The 21,915-nt window shown below is 42.5% G+C and overlaps 2 protein-coding genes across 4 annotated transcripts in view; both read right to left on the reverse strand.

The window, feature by feature from the left end:
• Positions 1-976: 976 nt before the first annotated feature.
• Positions 977-18,167, reverse strand: dqx1 (DEAQ box RNA-dependent ATPase 1). The gene is made up of 12 exons (XM_084035969.1): positions 17,992-18,167; positions 15,853-16,198; positions 14,409-14,602; positions 10,571-10,976; positions 9,580-9,873; positions 8,719-8,818; positions 8,131-8,289; positions 7,064-7,255; positions 5,206-5,331; positions 4,782-4,972; positions 3,684-3,874; positions 977-1,743 (listed from the first exon to the last, which is right to left on the reverse strand). The coding sequence occupies exons 2-12, from the start codon at positions 16,165-16,167 to the stop codon at positions 1,545-1,547; spliced, it is 2,367 nt and encodes a 788-aa protein (XP_083892095.1). The 5' UTR covers positions 16,168-16,198; positions 17,992-18,167; the 3' UTR covers positions 977-1,544.
• A 1,732-nt stretch (positions 18,168-19,899) lies between these two features.
• Positions 19,900-21,915, reverse strand: part of thnsl2 (threonine synthase-like 2) — a 46,175-nt gene continuing 44,159 nt past the window's right edge. For all 3 annotated transcript variants that reach the window (XM_084035981.1, XM_084035980.1, XM_084035982.1), the window contains exons 7-9: positions 21,534-21,659; positions 21,285-21,439; positions 19,900-20,380 (exon numbers count right to left, since the gene is read on the reverse strand). In XM_084035981.1, the coding sequence (XP_083892107.1) occupies positions 20,155-20,380; positions 21,285-21,439; positions 21,534-21,659 (507 nt within the window). In that variant the 3' untranslated portion in view covers positions 19,900-20,154. The remainder of the gene's footprint in view (positions 20,381-21,284; positions 21,440-21,533; positions 21,660-21,915) is intronic.

Genomic DNA, 21,915 nt, shown 5'->3' on the forward strand with positions numbered 1-21,915 from the left:
AAAGTCTAGTTTGGCTGAATTTTAGCTGTTTTAGTGCACACAAGACATGGTTTGGATCTTAGCTTGCTAGCTTGCCTTACATATTTCATGCTACAGTTACTTGTAGCAGTGATTTAAAGGTTGAGTAGGTCATTTGGAAAAATCAGAGATTTTGGCTTTAAATGCGTCACCAAACCGACAAAGTCCCGCCTCCTTCGTTCAGACCTCTGTTCAAAGCCCCACCCCCTTCGTTCAGACCTCTGTTCAAAGTCCCTCCCCCTTCATTCAGACCTCTGTTCAAAGTCCCTCCCCCTTCATTCAGACCTCTGTTCAAAGTCCCGCCACCTTCATTCAGACCTCTGTCCAAAGCCCCGCCACCTTCATTGCTATCGTTATGTCACAAGGATTTCAAGTCATATAACGGAAAGTGTTTCTGATTTGAATCACCTACTCTACCTTTAATGTAGCCTGACTTCAATTACATTTAGCCAATCACTAGCATGCTAGCTATTGTTATGATTACAGTTGTGCTGTAAAAGTCTGTTATTGTACAAAATACTTATAATATTCTAAACATTTGTTAAATTTGAGTTTACACAAGGCTGGAATATGTGTACGCTACCGATTAGCATTTGGAATTAGCATAAGCGTTTCACCATCTAACAGAAGGGGCTACTTTTCACTGACACTCCTCTATAGCAGGTTTCAACCAGCAGGTGGCAGTTACTGTGTACATTTATAACACAATATGTAGAATGCCATTACTTGTGAAGATTAAGATCAATAAACAACACTATGAATATACAGATAGACTGGCTTGGAGGTTAAGTTACTCTTTGACTAACGATGGTGACCGAAATTCAGTTTGGACAAAACCTGAAATACTGAGAGATAAAATGGCTCTATTGTCTTTAATACCAAACAGTTTAGAGACAATGAAGCAGAGATAATGGAAGTAAAGCTACTAATAAAAAAATCAAAGCTGACATTTCCAACATGAAAACCAAGACTTTTATTTGTAGTACTGAGTACTGTATTGTTGACAGATGCATCCTATTAAATAGGACTTTTCATTACTGACAAGATAAAAAGGCAGATTCTAAGCAGGAAAACCCAAACATTGTAGAAACGGTATCAAAATGTTGAAAATAGAAGCTCTGAGCATCACTGCTATAAAGCCTCGAGAAGCATCTGCATAGAGGTCAAAGGTCAACGATAACAGCGTCTCTGCTCACTGAAGTAGTGTGTATTGCTTCTAGCTGAAATCTCAAGTGTTCAAAAAGAAAGAAAAGAGACAATTTCATGAATATTTTTGTTCAATTACAGAAAAAAGAAAACCCTCATTAAATTAAAAAAAATATTCTATATAACATTTTAAATTAGGTCAATCCAAAGCACAAGATACAAAGCCACTGCATATAAGACATATTAACAATACACCACTGTTAATGAGCGTTTTCATTTGAAATCACTCATCAGATTCAATTGATTTAACCTTAAATAAAAGTACCAAGATCGGATCAAACAATAAAGTGACAGCGGTGTGTTTAGTGTCTTCTTCAGTCTCATTGGACGACACAGAGCTCAGTGCTGGACTGACTGGGAGTCTCTCCTGTCCCGTCTGCGTCTCTGTGAGTCCTGCTGTGATCGTCTGAGACTCTGTAGGAATGAGGTTCCAGACTCTGTCTCAGCTCCATCAGCAGCTCTTTCCCATCACTTGAGGGCAGGTTTCCCAGGTAGTACTGAGGGGCCAACTCCACCAGCCTGCAGCGCGGAGGGGACAAGATTGCATCAAACATCTTGCCATAGTCAACTCAAGAATGCTTCAACAATTTACAAAATATACTTATTGTCTGGAGCAGGAAGTGATTAGCCTTGCTTAGCATAAAGACTGGAAGCAAGAGATGAAGCTAGCCAGGCTCTGTTCAAAGCTCAAAAATGCTCCTATATAACCCATAATGCCGTGTTCATACACAAAGCGAATATTTGTGTTTATACGCATCATTTATGATAGATGCCCCAGAGAGGAGGTGGGGCTTCCCTCCACGTAGACCCTAACCAGGTTTCCTCCTGAAACCACCACCATTGCTGCTTTGTACATGTTGAAGTCCCAGATCCACCAGGAAACCAAACACCGTCCTGTCTGGGTTCATGACATCATCCAGAGGGGCTCGGTGGATTTCACCAAGCTGGATTCACTGGATCGAACCAGACCCACGTGGGCTGGTTTACCACAGCTGGAGGAACCCAGAATCAACTATTTAGCTGTGATTTAATGGTAAATGGACCTGCATTTCTATAAAGCGCTTTACACGACATTCACTCTACATTAACTCATTCATACATATTTACACAGCACAGCCTTCGGGGGGCAATTTTGGGTTCAGTATCTTGCCCAAGGACACTCGGCATGCAGACTGGAGGAGCTGGGATTCAAACCACCGATCTTCCGATTGGGGGACGACTGGCTCTTCTCTGAGCCACAGCCACTCATGAAGGAATTTAATAGCAATAACCAGATGAAAAGGATGCTGAAATAACTCCATAATGATGGTGATCAGTAAAGTCTGAAGTCATGTTCTTTAACCCCTAACCCTCAAACGATTAAACATTTTGATCAGATTAATCACAGTGCAGCTGTGGATTAATCACAATTAAAAACCCGAAAAATCTCCATCTTCTCTGTATATCGTTGTGTGAACAGAAAGATACATGACAGCACACTAACTAACATTAACGTAAGGTTGTAACGTATATCAGCAGCTAAATTAAGTGATGTGGTGGAGACTCACTAGACTGTTTAGCTTCATACTACATGTTTATCCATCAGGTTATAATTGATGCTGGTTATTGGACTCCATGGTGAGAGGTTAGCACCACGTTGCTGCAGTGGTGTTGTATTATTGTTAGTAGTATTATGATGCTGCGTGTTTATTGATTGTTCCATCTTTGTATTTTTATACTCGAACGTCCAATCCAGAGAGCTGACATCGTTAATGCGCTAAAAAAAAATGAGCGCGTTAATTCCACAAATTAATCATCCTCCATTTACAAGTTAATTTTGAAGGGTTCATCATGAAACTGGCGGGTCGACCTAGACTGTAGGTCATTAATAGGAAACACTGAATTAGTCGAAGAAAACCAGAACCATTTCATATCCTTTTGTATCAAGAAGCAAATATGTTGTAGCATGACATGTTTGAGTTAATTTGCCGACATCATACTTCCTGACTATTGCGCATGTGCAAATCCCAATGCCGATGCTGAAACGAAATATGTTGCAGCTCTAACGGTCCACATATAAATGATAAGCAGCATTGAATCTGTTTACAATCTGTCCCAAGAATAACAAAAGTAAAGAGAATAACAGAGGCTCCAGGACAGAGCCCTATGGGACACCATAAGACAGAGCGCGGTTCCGTTAGAGACGATAAAACTTCCATTAGTGAGATATGATGAAAACCAGACCAACGCGATGCCAGAGAAGCTCACCCATTCACGTAGCCTCTGGATCAGGATATGATGGTCTACATTGCAAAATGCAGAACTTAGAATTCATAACACAGACCAATCGCTTACATCAGAAGATATTAAGATATCGTTACAAACCTTCAAAAGAGCATTTTCAGAAGAGTGCTGTTTTTCCGAAACTCTGACTGGAATCTATCAATATAAATGTTTACACATTTGCACTCTTGACTCACATCTGAGGGTGGACTTCGGAGGCGATGCGGATGCAGTTGTCACGGGAGATGGTAAATTCGTGGTACAGGACCCAGCTTGGGGGATTGGGGCATGGCTGCCGAGACAGGTAGGAACTGAAGGGATGCAGGTGAGTCACATGGCGGTGAGTTAGCAGGAGGTAGTTACCTGAGCCGTCCACATCATGAGCCACCTGAAGAGGACAAGAACAGCAGTTATCATCAACAACAAAGAAGGAAACTGTGTGAAGGTCTGGAAGGTAAAAGAAAGACCACCAGTAAAAAACACTATGGCAGGTGTGATATGGAGAGCGCCACATTAACATGAAATAAAATCACGCATTCATTATGGAGCTGGTTCTGAAAAGTTCACAGTTCACCAAAATCAACTATACGTATTTTTCCTTGTGTAGAGATGTCTGCCTTCACTCCCATAAAAGACCTTGTTCAATGTTCACGGTTCATTTATTGTCATTGTACAACATTGTACTGGATTGTACCAAACTTGCTGAGACTGACAAAATAGCTCTATAGGTAAGATTAGGGGTTACTGTCCCTTTAAAGGCTGTATTAACAGTATTATCAACAGCAGGTCATGAGTGAGTGAGTGAGTTTTCTTAGACCTAATAAAGAAGTTTTGTTGTTTGTCTAAACGTTGATTTTGTTGTCCAAACCTAATGACGGTTTTGTCTGTTAGGGTTTTGATTGTTATGATTATGGTTAGCTAAGTGCTGTAAATGCCTGTTGTAGTGACAAAGTAAAGTTTAAGCTCATAAACGTTTGTGAATTTGAGTAAAGAAGCAAGGCAGGAACATGTGTATGCTAGCAATTAGCAAGTCACAGGCTAACTGAAAGGGTCAGGGCTACTTTTCACTCATACATGCACTTAAATGTCAACATTTGGGCCTGAATTAATTAACACTACTAAAAATACATATTGATTTTCCTTTAAACAGGTATTATGATCTCCATCTCATTTTGGCATGTCAGCCCGCTAACATTTGCTAATTAGCAGTTAACAAAGTAGATTGGAAGCTGATGGGAGAGCAATGAGCTCTGCAGGAGATGCATCACTCGGTTTGAAGAAAGCAGGCTGTTTACTTTGAGGAAGAAGCCTGAGATGAGAGCACGCTTGATGTTGGTGCAGTTGTCCTGGCATCCAAAAGCAGGAGGAGAAACAGGAAGCTCTATTCGCTGCATCACCTCCAGCAGCTCCGCCCTGATCACCACAGCCAATCGTAGGGCGGCGTGACTGAGGAAGTTTGTTGTACACCATGCCTCGTCCTGATTATCTGCATTTACCACACACAGATCGTTCAATACTAAATCACATGTCAATAAAAGCTCACATTAATGCACAGTTCACACTGTGATCGTTATACTAAATCTTTGTGTTTCATATCCAAATCTACAACACTATATTCCGTTAATGCTAAAACACATAACACACATTGATATTATCTGTGTAATAAATTCCGCTAGTTGTTAGCTTCTATGATGAGTGTGTAATGAAGTCCGTACGTACGCTCTATGAAGGTCTTATAAATGTTGATGAGGGTCATGTGATCTCCCTCTGAGTGCATCAGCGGTCTCCAGTGTGTAACAGCAGCTTCCTCTCTGCTGGTGTCTGCTGTCACAAAGCAGGACGGAGCTGAAAGACAAACAGCAGACCAAAGGTTCATTTTAAAGAGTAATTTGATTAAATATAAAAAATTCTGCTCACATGGTATCAGACTTGAGAACTTTGTATCTCTATAAATGCATATTGTAATATTCTGTATTTATTGTATATTTTGTTTAACGCGTACATCCCACATGTTTCTTGGCTCTCTCTATTAGAGACGTTCGGTGTTGTTGCTGTTGTTATGACCATGAGTCATAATGCGTAGCTCTTATTTAAGTGTATTATGTAGTTTCCCCTCCCTGCCTTGGGGAGGTGCTGTTCCCTGTCCCCGTGTGTGTTTGTTTCTCTTGGAGTTCACAGGTGGTGGCTGTTGATTGGTTGGGAGCTGATGATGACCCTCTTAAGAGGATGCCTGCTGGAGATGACTCTTTTTCTTCCTGACCTCCAGCCAGACTGGCTGCACCATCATTTTGAAGAGTGATCAGAGTTGAGTCTTTTGAGTTTGTGTTGTTGCAGATGATTGTAATTAGGGCCGACAACGTCGGGCAGTGAAGCCCTATCGTAATTGTGATGTTTCGATGTTTCGACGTGCCTTTTGGAGGCCCCAGCATAAAAAAAAACCTCACCAAATTTGGTGCGCCCATGCGACGTGGTGGAAAATTTGAGAATTTGGTGGTTTCGTATTTGGCCACCAAAAAAGTTGCTAGCGTGGGGATTTGCCAGTTCCGCCACACCGTAACTCAGATTGACATGAAACTTTCTCTGCAAAAAATCTGTGTGGAAAAAAAGTCCGCCTTGCAAAATGTGCCGCCATTTTGGATTCTATGAAAAACACGATTTTGCACATTTCTCCATCACCGTTGATCTGATTTGGACGAAATTTGGTGTGCCTACTCGTTGGACCTAGCTGGGTCATGGTCCAAAAAGGTTTTGAAAGTATGGTTTTATTCAGAAAATATCAGCCAATGAACATAAGAGGGTTGTGCCTCCAAAACGCAATTAGCATAACTATAACCTTTGTGCCAATCATCACGAAACTCGAAACCTATGTTGACATAGCTTCAAAGAAAAAATGCATTTCGATTTTCATCAAAATCGAATAATCTGGGGTGCTTCCAAAAAATTCCAAAAATACCAGTAGCAATTTTTGGCCGTTTTTGGCCATTCAAAGATGTTCCAAAAGTTTAGGGCCGTGGCCAGGCCGACGCCATGACTGCGCTTCTATTTTCAACCTTCGCCAAAGGCATTAAAGCTGTTATAACTTCCGCATTTCTTCTCCAATCTGCTCCAAAATATTCATACTTGATAAGAGTCCCGTCCTGAACGCGTTTGCACTGCAATATTGACTCACAGTCAGAGTGCCACCTAATAGCGACATGAAATGTGACTGATTTTATGCCCTTTTTCTGAGTAACAGACACCCCTTTAGGTTGGGCGTACAAAATATTTTTTCCTAGATAGACCATGTGGAGATGTACAAAAAAGCCTCTTGGACCCACCGCCTCAAGTCAACATGTAGTGGCCAAAAAAAAAGTTTTTTGTAAATATTTGATTTTGCAGATGCCTTTTTGCTAAAAGATGAGTTAATATACATAATATAAAATGTGCTGTATGCATACAATCAACATGGATTCTAAATGTTGTTACACCTTCTCGTATTCTCTCATTGTGTCATGGGGCACAACAGAGAGTCAACTGGGTTCTCTTGGTTGTTTCCCAGTGATTCCCTCCTGTTATTATTATTAATAATAATTATTACCTGTGAGCATGGCTGCTATAGTGAGCAGCTCATCAACACAGTCGTACTCGCAGGCAGCGATCACAGCTTTAGCCAGCGGCGGCTCCAGTGGCAGCTCTGACATTATGATGCCCACTTCTGACAGGTTACCATCATCATCCAGGGCTGCCAGGTAGTCCAGGTCCTCCAGGGCCTGCATTAGAGCCTCGGGGGCTAGGAGTGACAGACACATGAAGGACAAATAAATATGGAGGAGACGGGGAGGGAGGAGGATGTCATGCGGTCGAATAGCCAAAGAATGACATCGCCTCGAGGGAAAACGTCATGATGTGAAGGAAAGATGAGGAAGAAGAATCATCAGGATTTAGGATCCTACTGGACTTTCACTAAGATACCTTATAATAATGAGACAGCTGGTTATTGACGTGGGCCTGCGGTGGAAAAACTACAATGATGGACTACAAAAAACACATGATCCTCTTCTCGCCATGTTGTTGGTTCTATGTCCAGTCTATGTCACACCCTGCCTACACTGGATCACCAGCTGGTTGATGATGTCACACCCCGTCTACACAGGAGCATCAGCTGGTTGATGATGTCACACCCCGCCTACACAGGATCACCAGGTGGTTGATGATGTCACCCCGCCTACACAGGATCACCAGCTGGTTGATGATGTCACACCCCGTCTACACAGGAGCATCAGCTGGTTGATGATGTCACACCCCGCCTACACAGGATCACCAGCTGGTTGATGATGTCACACCCGTCTACACAGGATCACCAGGTGGTTGATGATGTCACCCCGTCTACACAGGATCATCAGGCCTGTTGAGACGCGTCTCGTTGTGATCGGGACTTAAGTCTGACCAGATACAAGCAGCCTGATGATGATTAGATGTGATCGACCCAATCAGACGCAGCACATCTAAAGCTGATAGGAGATCCACTCTAATCCACAGACATCTGAAGGGCATGACTGCTGCAGGATCTTTCCAGGTGACCAGGAACCGTTTGAGGAACTCAAGAACTAAAACTGCATTTCACCCAAAGCTGGTTATTAGTGTGAAGAAGGAGCCGCTAAGTACCTGGTCTGTCCAGGAACTTGCACTGCCCCATGTCAGCAATATCGAGCCTCTTGAGCAGCAGCACCAGGTGACTGAGGTTCTCCTCCATCACCCCGGGACAATGAGCCTCCTCCATCCCGTCCTCATAGAGAGACCGGGGGTAAAGACGGACACACAATCCTGGAGACCAATAAGGAGACACAAAGGAAGAGCAGTCGGGATACAATCTCTTGCTGGCTTTTTACACATGAATTAATAGCTAAACAATTAGCAGTCTGATACAGTAGCTGGACCAATATTTACAAAGAATATTTACAATATGTTCCATTTTACAGTCAGTGCAGGAACATATTTATGCAAAAATGTCACAGATGGCAGATGACTGTGTGTGTGTGTGTGTGTGTGTGTGTGTGTGTGTGTGTGCATGTGTGTGTGTGTGCATGTGTGTGCGTATGTGTGTGTGTGTGTGTGTGTGTTGGGGGGAGGGGGGGGGGGGGTTGTGATGCTGCATATAAAGACAATAAGATGAAAATGATTTGACAGTCCGACTTCATGGCGTTAGGTGATATCTGAGGGTAATCAGAATAGCAGCGATGACCTTTGACCTACCTGGAAGGTGGCTGTTGACCCTCTGAGCTCTCATGTCAGCCTGGTGTTTGCTGATGGTCCTGACCACCTGTGAGTTAGCTCGTATTTGTGGATTGTAAACCTGCAGCAGATCAGAGGAACACATAATGACTTTGGTTTCACTTCAATAATAACTCATGAATAACTTCGTAAAATGAATTCACATTGAGCTTACACTGACCTCGACATTAGAACACTCTTATGGTTATATTCTATGTGTGTTTTACCAAAAAAGTGCAGTTCTTTGAATGCTCTTTTTAACTGTCTCACTAATATTAACATGATTAATAATAAATGAATAAAATAGAGACATCATGCTCAGATCCAAAAGCAGAAAGGACAGTCCAGCCCCTTCCAAGCCATGTCACCGAGCTGGGAGCTCCTTTACACTCTGATCTTCATTCTACTAGACATTTAAACACGGCGGAAACCACAGGATTCTTTTCATCTGAGGATCATTTTTAAAGTCAGACCATTTTAACTCAATATTACAAGCTGCTTAGATCACAGAAACTCTCTTTCTCTCTTTTTTTCGGTGTCTTTTAGTCAACAAATCAATTAAAGACATGTTTTTAATTTGGCTTTTAGTTTTAATAGTATGATTATTGATGTTTTGTTATAATGAGATAGTCTTGCAATTGTGTTGCTTTTATCGTTGTTGCTGCTGTTTAGTTGAACGGTTTGGGCTGCATCTTTGCATAAAATAAGCTTTACAAGTAGATCATTATTATATTAAAACAAAACAAGCAACCAACAATCCGAGACACTACATGGAGAAGCAAACAGGACAAATAAGTAAGCTCGCTTTGTTTAAACATGTTGTTTGTGTGAAAACGAACTCACGGTTTTGAGTTGAAGGCCGGTGTCTACGACGTAGCGGATGGCTGGCAGGGAGAAGGAAGCCTCTGCCAGCGTATCACACAGGATAACCTTCCTTTTGACCCCCGGACCTCCGGCTCCAAGCGCTGCGACGTCGAGGCCCTCAGAGACCTCGTTCTCCTTCAGTGGAGAAGCTTCATAGACCCGCTGGGTCAGCCCACCCAGTCCAGCATGGAGGGGCAGGATCCTGAGAGGACCAAGCTGGGGACTCAGACCTATACACTCCTTCTTCAGCAGAGATGCACACTCCTCTGTTTCCTACACAGAACACGTGAGACAGGATCAATCCACTCTTCAAAACATCCATAGCAATATCTAGTGGTGAGGGTTTGTGCCAGCTGACAACCCTGACCAGAGTTTCTGTGTGCTCTGGTTTGTCGTGTTAGTTCACTGTGTGTGTTTGACTGAGGATTAACCCGAGCAGAGGGGCATCGTCGGAGGACTTTGAGCCAGGCTGGATCACAGACTGGGTCTGTCCGAAACACAAAGAAGGACTGGCAGCGTGTCAAGCAGCACAAGGTGTGGTGATGATGTTGACACAAAGGGAGTTTAATGTGCGTGAGGGAGTTTGATAAACCGAAGGTCAATATGTACTGATAGTTCTGCACGTGGGCCGAGGACTCACGACAGAAACCTTGTAGCCTCTCAGGTTGAGGTCTCTCTCCTCTACAAGACAACGGTGGTGAAACGACAGCAACACAGAGACGATATGGTTCCACCCCTTTCCCTCTTTTTTGTAGCTCTTCATTACAGAACAACTACAAGTAATACAACAGCCTCTAAATAGAACCCTGTTTGCATCATTTAACTGATTTAAACATATTCTCCCCCTGAAAGTCATTACTGAATTTTGAAGTTATAATCTTTCATTTGAGTTCTATGAAACCCTCATTTTTGATCATGAATGGGTTTGCTTTTGGACTAATGAGGTATGTAAAGTATTAGGAGACTCTACCTGTGCACTGGCCAGAAACACCATCACATCTCCTTCCTCCCCCCTCCGGTGCAGATCCAGCACCATGTGACAGGCAGCGGTCGCCGGGTCCTTCCCCGGTGAAAGCTCCCGGTAAAGCATCTCCACCTCATCCCTCTCCACAGCCGCCCCGCCCCCCTCGCTGTCCAGGGAGAGGTGAGGGACCGACGGTCCCAGGAAGGCGGAGAGGCGAGGTGCTAGCGTCGGGTGGGTGAGGAGAACCACCCGGAAGTTGTCTGGCCTCTGGCGGCAGACGTCACACAGCAGACCCAGCAGCACGTCGGTGGGCACGGTGCGCTCCTGGAGCTCGTCCAGCACCACAACACCGTACTGGTGCAGCAGAGGGTCTGACATCATTTCCTCTAGCAGGAGGGTGTCACTGACAAACCTAAGGAGAGGCAACGGACAGGAGAGAGATGAGGAAGGTGGAAGAGAGCTACGTCCAGTCACGTCGGTTCATTTTAGTATCATCACAATCACGGGCCTTCTCTCTTTTTATGGAGGACTTGAACTAAACCATCAGGTCACCTGGTGAATCTGTGTGACTAAGTCTCTGCTGACAGAATGAGCTTTCCTACACTGTGACCTGCATTCACTTGTTCACTTTAACTCATTTAGGGGCTGCTAGTTAGCTAGCTAGCTAGCTAGCTAGCATGCTAATCCTATGCTAGAGTTACAGAATATAGCAACACCACATGAACTGCTGGACTGCTCTCCGTTACTTTACTACATTACATTAGCACACACGCTCATTCTAAATCACTAGCATGCTAGCTATTGTTCTGATTATGGTTAGCTAAGTGCCGTACAGCACCAGTAGAGGGCAGTCACTATGTACATTCATAACACAATACGTAGAATTCAAATACTTTGCACTGAAATATGAAGATTTCAACCTATAAATAAACAGATGTGTTGGTTGTCAGCTGAAAAAAATAAAGTTTGGTGTTCGTTTTTAAAGCTGCTATTGACAACATTGATAACATCCAGCCACTAGATGTCGCACTCGCACTCCCCCTTCCATTGCATCACAGAACACAGCTGTCGCTAGAAGCCACGCCCTCATTGGGTTGCCAGTTCATTGCATAACCTGCGTTTTCATGGTCACTTACTCAGACTCAGTAATGTGATGAATCTTTCGTGTTATGAATACATTTTGCAACATGTAGCTATTCGTTTGTTACTTTGTGCGATGGTGTTACTGAAATGCCGCCCTCTTACCGTCAAACTCAGCCATTTTATCGTTTTTTCCACACTAACTGGCAACCCCAAAGACCCTTGAGCCCTGACTAGCAGAGATATCATGTGATACCAATATCGTTATTCTATTGGCACACAAGCCTTGCTCGAAGCCACAGCCACACGTCACACATCTACACAGAGGTAAACTAAACATTCATTTTGGACCCGTCAACATTTCATTTTCAACGTGATTAATTTACTATCAAAACATTTTTTTCATGAGAAGTGATACTTTGATTCTGCACCTTTCTAAAAGTCTGTGGACGTTTTTTTTTTTAATTATTAATTTAAACAAAAATCTTATCAATATGACCTTTAAACAAACAGATTTTAAAGGACCCCATCCCAGTGGGTCACACCTCACAAAAACAACTATACACTGTAAACTAGGAGACAAAGTGACGGCTGAAAACCAACACCTTTATGGATGCTCATTAATCTATAGAAGCTTTGGAGAGTTCAGGAAAGGACACGGGGATCTGTTTTCAGTGAAAACACTTTTCCGGCCTCCTTGGAAACAAACTGCAGGAGACGCAGAACAAAGAGTCGAGGTGTGGCTGCAAGGAAAAGAAAGACCCTGAAACATTATCAGACAAAGCTAGTTCCAATCCAATCCAATGAAGCATCGACATGACCCCTGGGCAGTAAAAGATGATGACACATGATACAGAGCAGCGTTGTGCTCAGAAAATAAAGCAGTGAATGACTCCCTACAGTTTGGAAGAGCACATTTTATACCCATATAAAGTTCTTGTTCTCAGTCCCCCTGGGAACACGAGAGTCTTTAAAACCAGACCGTCAAGGTAGAACACGGTTGCTTTCAAATCTTACTCTTTAGTTTGTATTCGAGGGGCATCCTGAGCAGAATGATGTTAATGAAACGAGCACAAATTCGCAATAGCTGTGACCGTGTATGTATGCATGAGAAATAGCTCATGAATTGGTGTGACGTTGACATAGGGAGTGAGGCCAACCCTCACCTTTGAAACAGGAAGTCTGCTGAGAACAACGATGCCTCCTACAAGAGTTGAGGGGGAGCACCTGGTCAGGAGTTTTGCTAGTTTTGGCTATAATCCCTTTCATGTGTGTGTGTGTGTGTGTGTGTGTGTGTGTGTGTGTGTGTGTGTGTTCACCAGTGTGAAGGCCTTTCCTTCACAATGGTGACTCTCTACATCCACCTCAAGGCGGCAGGTTTCTGATGGACCTGCAGTCTCTCTGTGAGCTGACTACCAAGCGGCTCGTCCAGATCACACAGGTGGATGTTGCCATTAGAGATGCACCGATACAGTTTTCTTCCGATCCAATCCGATACCGATACCTGGGCTGAGCATACCCGATACCGATCCGATACTACTGTTGAATGAATGAACCGTATACCTTGCCATGTGACATTGCCACAGATATAAATGTACTTAATATTATTTATTAACAAATAACAAAGTGTACGTTAGCAGCAAAAATAAAGAAATAACACTTGTAACCATGTAAAGTGCACTGCAAATTTTAAAATGTAATATAAATATACAATGGCTTAATTAACAGGTGCTTGCTCCGTGTTGCTCTGTGTTTGCTCATCACTAGCTGCTGTTCGTGCTGCGTGTGATGACGTAACCAGCGTTGCAAACATAGAATTGAAGTGACTAGATCGCTGTAACTGTATTGCTGTGTCTGATATTAATAAAAATGAAATGACTGGATCGGAATGCTGGATCGTCCTCATTCATCCGATATCCGATCCAGCTAATTAGTCAATATCGGAGCCGATATCCGATCCAGGTATCGGATCGGTGCATCGCTATTTGCCATGTGTGTTGGGACGGTCCCACACACACTTTTGGTCATGTATTGTCCAGGCTCACCTGTGGCCATGACGTGGGATCAGAAAGAAGTCCCCATAGAGACTGTGACAATCAGGGATTATCACATTCACAACTTCAATGACAAACCCAATGAAACATTCTGATAAGACAAACTACGTTCAGCGTGTTTAACAATCAGCTGGATAGGTTACACTTTCATGGAGTTCACCAAGAGAAGCTTGTTTCAAAGTAAATCCACTCAAGCAGTACTTTGTTTGAATGAAATGTTGTGTTAATTGATCCATGTGGTATTGTCATGATCATATGACAAACTCATAATTACTTGAACTTATTCCGAAGTTTGCCACATCAGATTTTTTGCTATAGAAGCTAGTCAGGTTTAACTGACAGGACTGCAGATTCTCTCCACATTAGAACAAGTGCTCGGCTATCGCAACGTTTTGGATCTTTTGGCTGATTAACGTATGATTAAGGTGCTGCCTTTGGTTATTCATAGATTTTAGAATTAGTGAGCGATGCATGGCAACTCTCAGGACTTGCTGAATGTATACTATATTTAGTTGGCGTTTGGTGTGAACACAACAGGAGGCAGGTGGTTAAATCCGTCTCATGTACTGCTGTCAGCATCTAGTGGCATTCTGACACTTATTTTTATTTAAGTTACAGCTTTAAACGATGTGACTATCTCTGTTAACTCTCACGTCAATCAATACACATAGCATTTCCATTTTGATGTCATTATGAGTGTGCGTGCTAACCTGAGCAGGGTGTCAGGTGTACAGCTGTCATCGTGAGACACCCTGTAGCCCACCTCCAGACCCAGACTGAGGTCCATCTCATCAGCCACGCGGAGGGCCAGGCTCACCGCCGTCACCGAGTGGGGCTGCGAACAGCACACCAGGCCCTGAGCAAAGTCATAGGACAACGCATACTCCACACACCACTGAGGCACCTGAGGACAGGACACAAGATAACACATGATCACACACTCAGCAACTTCACCCAACTTAAAAACAAGGTGCATCAGTGGAACGCAGTACTGAGGAGACGGCTTGTAAAGTGGAGCACCATCCATCTTGTGCCCTAAGATGTCGGCAGGCAAACTCAGTATCTTCCTTTAAATCTCTTCTTAAGGCTCACTTTGAACATGATTATTTTTATTTTGTTTTATATTAATTTCTCTCTCTTAATTTCTCTCACTCTTAATTACAGTGAAGTGCTTTGTTTTTGAAGGCTATATAATATAAATATTATAACGTTATTATTATTATCTAGAAGGGAGGACTGAACAATAATCTACATTTGTTTGAAGTTCTTATATCTACATTAAATCACTTTTTAGCCACAACAACCTCAGTAATATCATCCTTTATGAAGGTGTTATGCCAACATGCTAGCTGCCTATTTAAACATCAACAACATGTGGCAGTAAGTTAGGTTTGATGTGGGCTTCTCAAAAATGATTAAAGTTTCAAACCGGTTGTGATGCAGACTGGATCCACCAGCAACCAGTCGCTCCTTGCTTGTGTCCACTCTGCTGGACGACTGGACCCGACACATGAACACTGAAACACGGCCCTACAATTAATATTTAATCAAAGCCTGCATTAGATCCACTGATGAGGACACTGAAGGATAAGACTGAACTCTCCAACACAGAAGACGATCACTTCCTTCTGTCTTCATCAGTATATCAGTGTTTACTTTAGTAGCTCCGCCTCCCTGTTTTAACTTCCGTTCACTGACATTCATGTTGGAACGGTTTTAAACCCTCTAGAGACCATTAAGCCTCTGAGTTTAGGGAACTCAACCTGTGTTGTTTATTTGATCTAAAATTACCAGATTACTCTAATAAAAGTATTAAAATATTCAAATTCACACATTGATCTCAGATCCCGTCTGCCTCCGAAGCTAGAAGAAGGGTCTGGGTTCACTTGTTGTTAATGTCGGCTGCTTCCAGTCTACGTAAGTGACCCGGGTGGAGCTAGCCTCTAATATCATGTTCAAGAGAGTCTTGTTTCGGCGAGCTACAGGTGACCTAGCTCTGATTGGTGGTGGTGGTGACCTAAACATTTCAACCATCTAATCAAATTCCTCCCAACGTTATGTTCCGCCTCCTATCCTGTTACCATGGGAATACAGAGGAAGAGACTCTGGAGGTGATGATTCAGTATTTTCCCAGTGACTGGTGCTCCTGGTTACCTGGGTGCTTTTTCCAGCTCCGCTCTGTGCACTGAGCAGCAGCATGTTGTGACTCTCCAGGTGCTCCAGGAGACTCTGTCTCAGCCTCCATATTGGAAACTGCTGCCTCTCTTCCAGGAGGGCGTAGTAGCGTGAAGAAAAGGGCAAACCATCATAAGGGTTCACCTCCAGGTCCCCCAGACCTTCCTCCTCCCCTCCTTCTCTCCCACCATCACCTTCATCGTCTAAATCCCCAGACAGGAGGGAGGACATGGACAGGGAGTCCAGGGCAGCCGAGGGGCCCTGCTGGGAGGTGGCAGATGGCTTTGACATCATCAGCAGCGAGTGGCGAGCTGCCTGAGATCACCTGCAGAGAGGCAGAAACACATTATTAAGTTATGATTCTCCTTTAATCTAACAGGCACCACAAACATGAATGTACAGTAGATCCTGTCTCATTCCCCTCCATAGGAACCTGTAGCATGTCTGCTATTTAACTGTGGAATGCTGGTCTCCACCCAGTGTGTGTGTGTGTGTGTGTGTGTGTGTGTGTGTGTGTGTGTGTGTGTGTGTGTGTGTGTGTGTGTGTGTGTGTGTGTGTGGACAGCTGGTATGATCTGTGGAGGAAGACATCCTACAGGAAACTTTCTGAGTGCTGCTTTATTCATGTTTGGGGACAGAAGATGAAAAGAATAATAAAAGGAAGAAAATAGAAGGTTTTATATTTAAATATTAGGGCTGTCAATCGATAATAAATGTCAGATTAATCACAAGGTAGCTGTGGATTAATCACAATCAATCACCATTCGCAAATATATATGGAAAATCCCCATTTTCTCTGTATATTGTTGTGAACAGAAAGATGAATGACAGAAGGCGTATAGGAACCAGAATGTGAAGTCTCTACAAATAGAGATGCACAGATACCACTATATATCAGACCAAGTATAAATACTTACTTACTTAATAATACCATTACAGTTCTAACAACAACTACATTCAACTTTGTGTTTTCCTGATACAAACAGCAGAGTTTGCAGTAGAGATATTAACAATTCATATTTAACCTGCTGTCAGCTGTCTATGTCTTATTCAAAACACCAATCACTTGATAGTAAATGAGTACTTTCCAAAAGCAGAAGTAAAATTATGCAAAAATATTGTCTTCTGAGGGACCAAAACCTTCTTCACACACGTTTCCATAACTTAATATCAACAAATCTGACTGACTGAAAATAAAGAGTGACATATAATTAACAAGTTGCTTCACTGGCAGAAATATCACACAGGTATTAGTGGGTGAATAAGGTAGGTGGGCTTGAACGGGACATTTAAGATAAGATAAGATGAGACAAGACAAGTTAAGATAAGATGAGACAAAGTAAGTTAAGACAAGACAAGAGAAGATGAGATGAGATGAGACGAGACGAGTTAAGATAAGATAAGACGAGACCAGACGAGACCAGACCAGTTAAGAGAAGATGAGATGAGACAAAGAGAGAATGACAGTTAAAGGCACTTCAGCCTTGGCTTCACTTCCAGAACCGGAGGTTGACACCTGAGTTTGAGCCGCTGGGAAGAGACACCAGGAGAAGAGTCTCTCCTTGTTGGCATCACTAATGTTGTTGTCCACTGCGTGGATAGGCGACTATCGGACAGCCTTTGTCAAACTCACACTGTACCGTAGTATTGAGGGTATTTTGTCCCCTCGATATGTCTGGCAGTAGAAATATAAAGTCATCTCATATGAATCACCATGGGCGGAGCCATAATCCGTTTGTGTACTGGTCACTATAGACAAACAAAAGGATACGGGGAAACTAATAGCTGGCTGTTTATTTGACATTACAACTATTTAATCGGTTAAAAACACAATGTAATATTACTATGGGAGCCCATATTGACATTTGTGTCTGTGTATAAAGCTTATGGTTGCGTGATAAGTAGTCTTTCTAGAGAGGAAAGGCTAATGTCTGTTATCACAACAACGAGCTGCTCTTCTTCTCATTTCTCATCTCCGACCACATACTAGTACTCACAGTCACAGAGCCGCGACCACGTCCGGGTCTACTGTGCCAGCGGGCTGGACCGGGTCTTACCTGTGAAACATGTAAGACCACGTCCGGGTCTACTGTGCCAGCGGGCTGGACCGGGTCTTACCTGTGAAACATGTCGGCAGAAAGGTGACGAATCCAACAACCAGTCCGCCCTCGCTCCTCCGTTTCTCCGCTCTGCTGTGGCTCATAAACCGCCTTCACATCCCGTTACCGGACCGCAGAACAGCTGCACGGAGCCAGACCCTCACCGCGTACCCTCACCGCCGCTCGGTGCTTCCGGACAGCTGTATAATCATGAAAGCCGAGGTGTTGACTAGCAGCGTTAGCTCGGGGCCGCCATGTTTACTGCGAAGCTGTCAAACCTCGTGCTGCATTCATGGCTCCTCGGAAAAGATGGACGTGGTTTGGGATACATGTTACTATTCCCCTTAAACATGCGGTACACCTTCTTTTCATCTTTTAATTAAACTCTATATATTTATTACAGTGGCGCATTGCTGTCACACTAAAAAAAAGGCTCAGTATCAAGTAATTACGTGAAATGTTCTTGTTATAACAATATCTTTTCACGTTTTAACAAGATAAGTATCACGTTATTACATGAAATGATCACGTCATTTCATGATAATATTTTCACGTTATAACATGAAAATATCGTGTTATTTCAAGAAATGATATTTTCACGTTTTTACAAGACGTCGTCTAATGCCCAAGTTATGCTTCCGCGTTGACACAACGCAAGGGGGCTTACGGACCCGCCGTCTTAACCTCAGCTGCACTCCTTGAGGATCGAGAGTCTTGAGCAGACAGCGAACACTGCAGTGGACTGAGACACAACCAAGCCAGCTTGGATGCATTTCAAATGCATAAATCTGTAGCCATGCAACATGCCATATGCCATATGCCATATTGGTTTAGTTGCTCCTGCAGGAAGAGCGCGACTTCCAGCAAGTGAGACTGGACTTTCATGTTATAACGTGAAAATGTCAATATCAAGAAATAACGTGATAATTTCATGTAATAACATGGAAAACGTGAAAATATCATTTCTTGAAATAACATGATATTTTCATGTTATAACGTGAAAATATTATCATGAAATAACGTGATACTTATCTCGTTAAAACGTGAAAAAGATACTGTTACAACAAGAAACTTTCATGTAATTACTTGATACTGAGCCTTTTTTTTTTTTAAGTGTGACAGCAATGCGCCAACGTATTTGAACTGGAACAAAAATACATTGCCATTACCCTTACAACACAACAGAGTTTATTTGTTTTTATTCAAATCCAAGTAAACGGCTGCTATGCTCTTCAGCTATTGGCATTACCTTCAACAAATCAGTAAAACAGGGAAACCTACAGTCTCCTAATAATGTCTGAAGAGCCTTGTGTGAGCCTGGCGCCACCCCAAGGCCAGACCGGGACTTACAATTGTGCATATAAAAATGGAGGTAAGGTAAATACATAATTAATATAAATTGATATATTGAGCGATTATATTCAGATCATTTGATTGACACTCAAACCATCAACTTCTGCAGTTTGATAAACTGAACTCCAATACAGCAGAAAATGTCTGGAAACATTGTGTGTTGATGGGTCCAGGTGGAGTACGTAGTAATTTAATTTAAATTAGTTATTATTTTCTTCTGCTTTCTTGTAAACCATGTTAAAGATCCCATATTATACTGTTTTTCCTCAATTTCACACATCTGTCAGAGGTCCAACAACACTGTTTTTGATATGCATTGCCCCAAACCCATCCGTGGTCCTGAATTTCAGCTGTTTAAAAGTTGCTCAAATGAGCTCTGCTGAGAACAGGGTGTTTCTGTGCCTGCACCTTTAAATGCTAATGAGCTGGATTAAAATTACTAATATTATTATTATCAAATACAGCTGGGCAAGAACATCAGCATTCCTGAACGGAAAATATCAAACTTCATGTTTCAATGATATGTATCATACTTGAATAAATTCTTGGTTTTGAGACAGTTAAACTCAGTTTGATTTTATTGTTTAGCAGTAATAAGACTGGATGTTGTGAATAGTTGGTTTATGGTGTAGGACATCACAATACAAAGACTGTTCATATGACACCACAGTCCAAAGTCCATCAAAGAGCCAACCCCTACATCATCATTTACAACATCCAGATAACAAAGTTCAGAGTTCATATCACATGACCTCCCTCATATACAGTTATTGGCCAGCAGGTTCTCTCAATAAAACACAATATTACACCATCACAACTTGTTTCCCAATCAGCAGTAGTAAGTCTGCCCGTTCTTCCTGGCTGAACTTACTGACTGGATTTCCTCTCTCAGTCTGTCCTCCCAGACTTTGCACCAGTCCAGGCTGCGCTCCAGTTTCTGGTAGCGGGTGGCCATCTTGTCTAACACCAGCACTGCCTCAGGGAGGTCAACCTTCAGGCCAGCCTTCTGCACGGTGGCCTGAAACTTCGCTGGAGACGCTGTTGCAATGTAACACCTGCAAAAAGGGTTTTAGTAATTATTTAGAAAACTGCTGCAGTAAGTAAAGATCAGTTACTAAGTAAATACCAGTTAAGTAAAGACCAGTAACTAAGTAAAGACGAGTAACTAAGTAAATACCAGTTAAGTAAAGAGCAGTTACTAAGTACAGACCAGTAACTAAGTAAAGACCAGTAACTAAGTAAATACCAGTTAAGTAAAGAGCAGTTACTAAGTAAAGAGCAGTAACTAAGTAAAGACGAGTTAAGTAAAGAGCAGTTACTAAGTAAAGACCAGTAACTAAGTAAAGAGCAGTAACTAAGTAAAGACCAGTTAAGTAAAGAGCAGTTACTAAGTAAAGACCGGTTACTAAGTAAAGACCAGTAACTAAGTAAAGACCAGTTAAGTAAAGAGCAGTAACTAAGTAAAGACGAGTTAAGTAAAGAGCAGTTACTAAGTAAAGACCAGTTAAGTAAAGAGCAGTAACTAAGTAAAGACGAGTTAAGTAAAGACCAGTAAGTAAAGACCAGTTAAGTAAAGAGCAGTAACTAAGTAAAGAGCAGTTACTAAGTAAAGAGCAGTAACTAAGTAAAGAGCAGTAACTAAGTAAAGAGCAGTAACTAAGTAAAGAGCAGTTACTAAGTAAAGACCAGTTAAGTAAAGAGCAGTTACTAAGTAAAGAGCAGTTACTAAGTAAAGAGCAGTAACTAAGTAAAGAGCAGTAACTAAGTAAAGACCAGTTACTAAGTAACTAAGTAAATATATAGAAATATTATGTAATAATTAGCAGTGTTTTTCATCTTCTTCTGGTCCGTTGTTGCTTCCCCCTGTCTTGTGTTTCCTCCTCAAGGTGAAATGATCTCAGAAACCCGACTAGTTAGATGTGTGTATGTGGCTGAACAGATGAATTCAGTCTGTTTGACCTGTTGATCCGAGGGCTGTGAGGACAGTGGTAGTGATGCCAGACGGCCACAGCTGTGTGAGGACACAGAACATACTGGTTTTCCTCCCAGCATCTCCTCATGGTGTCCAGGATCCCTGCATCAGTCACCGTTCCCGTTGATAAAACCTGCGACAACTAGAAGTAGAACATGGACGTGTTAGAGGTGGATCTCAGCAGACAAAGAAAAGAGAAGCATGCCTGACAGTACAGCCGGTGCAGTGATTGGTACTTGTTTACGCTGGTTTTCTGGCAGAGAATGTTTTTGTGATTGTTGAAACTCCTCCATCATGTTCTTCACTGCCATGCCGTCTCTGCCCAGCAGCAGCCAGAACACTCGCTCCATGTTGTAGGGGTCCTGCAGGCAAACAAGCAGAACCCTGAATGACCACACAGTTCTGCACAAATACCTCTATACCAAACCTTATATGGATGGCAAAGTGGGTAAACACGGTGTGGAAATCCATAGTGTTGTCATGATATCAAAATTGTTTGTGACTTTGATATGATCCCCTGCTAAAATATCTGGATACAGATACAGAGGAAAATAGTGGAGTGGTACTGTAGCAGGGAGAGAGAGGCTTCCAGAACAAAAAGACACTAAATGATAATAC

Source organism: Eutrigla gurnardus (assembly GCF_963514095.1).
Source record: "Eutrigla gurnardus genome assembly, chromosome: 19".
In the NCBI taxonomy this organism is placed as follows: Eukaryota; Metazoa; Chordata; class Actinopteri; order Perciformes; family Triglidae; genus Eutrigla; species Eutrigla gurnardus.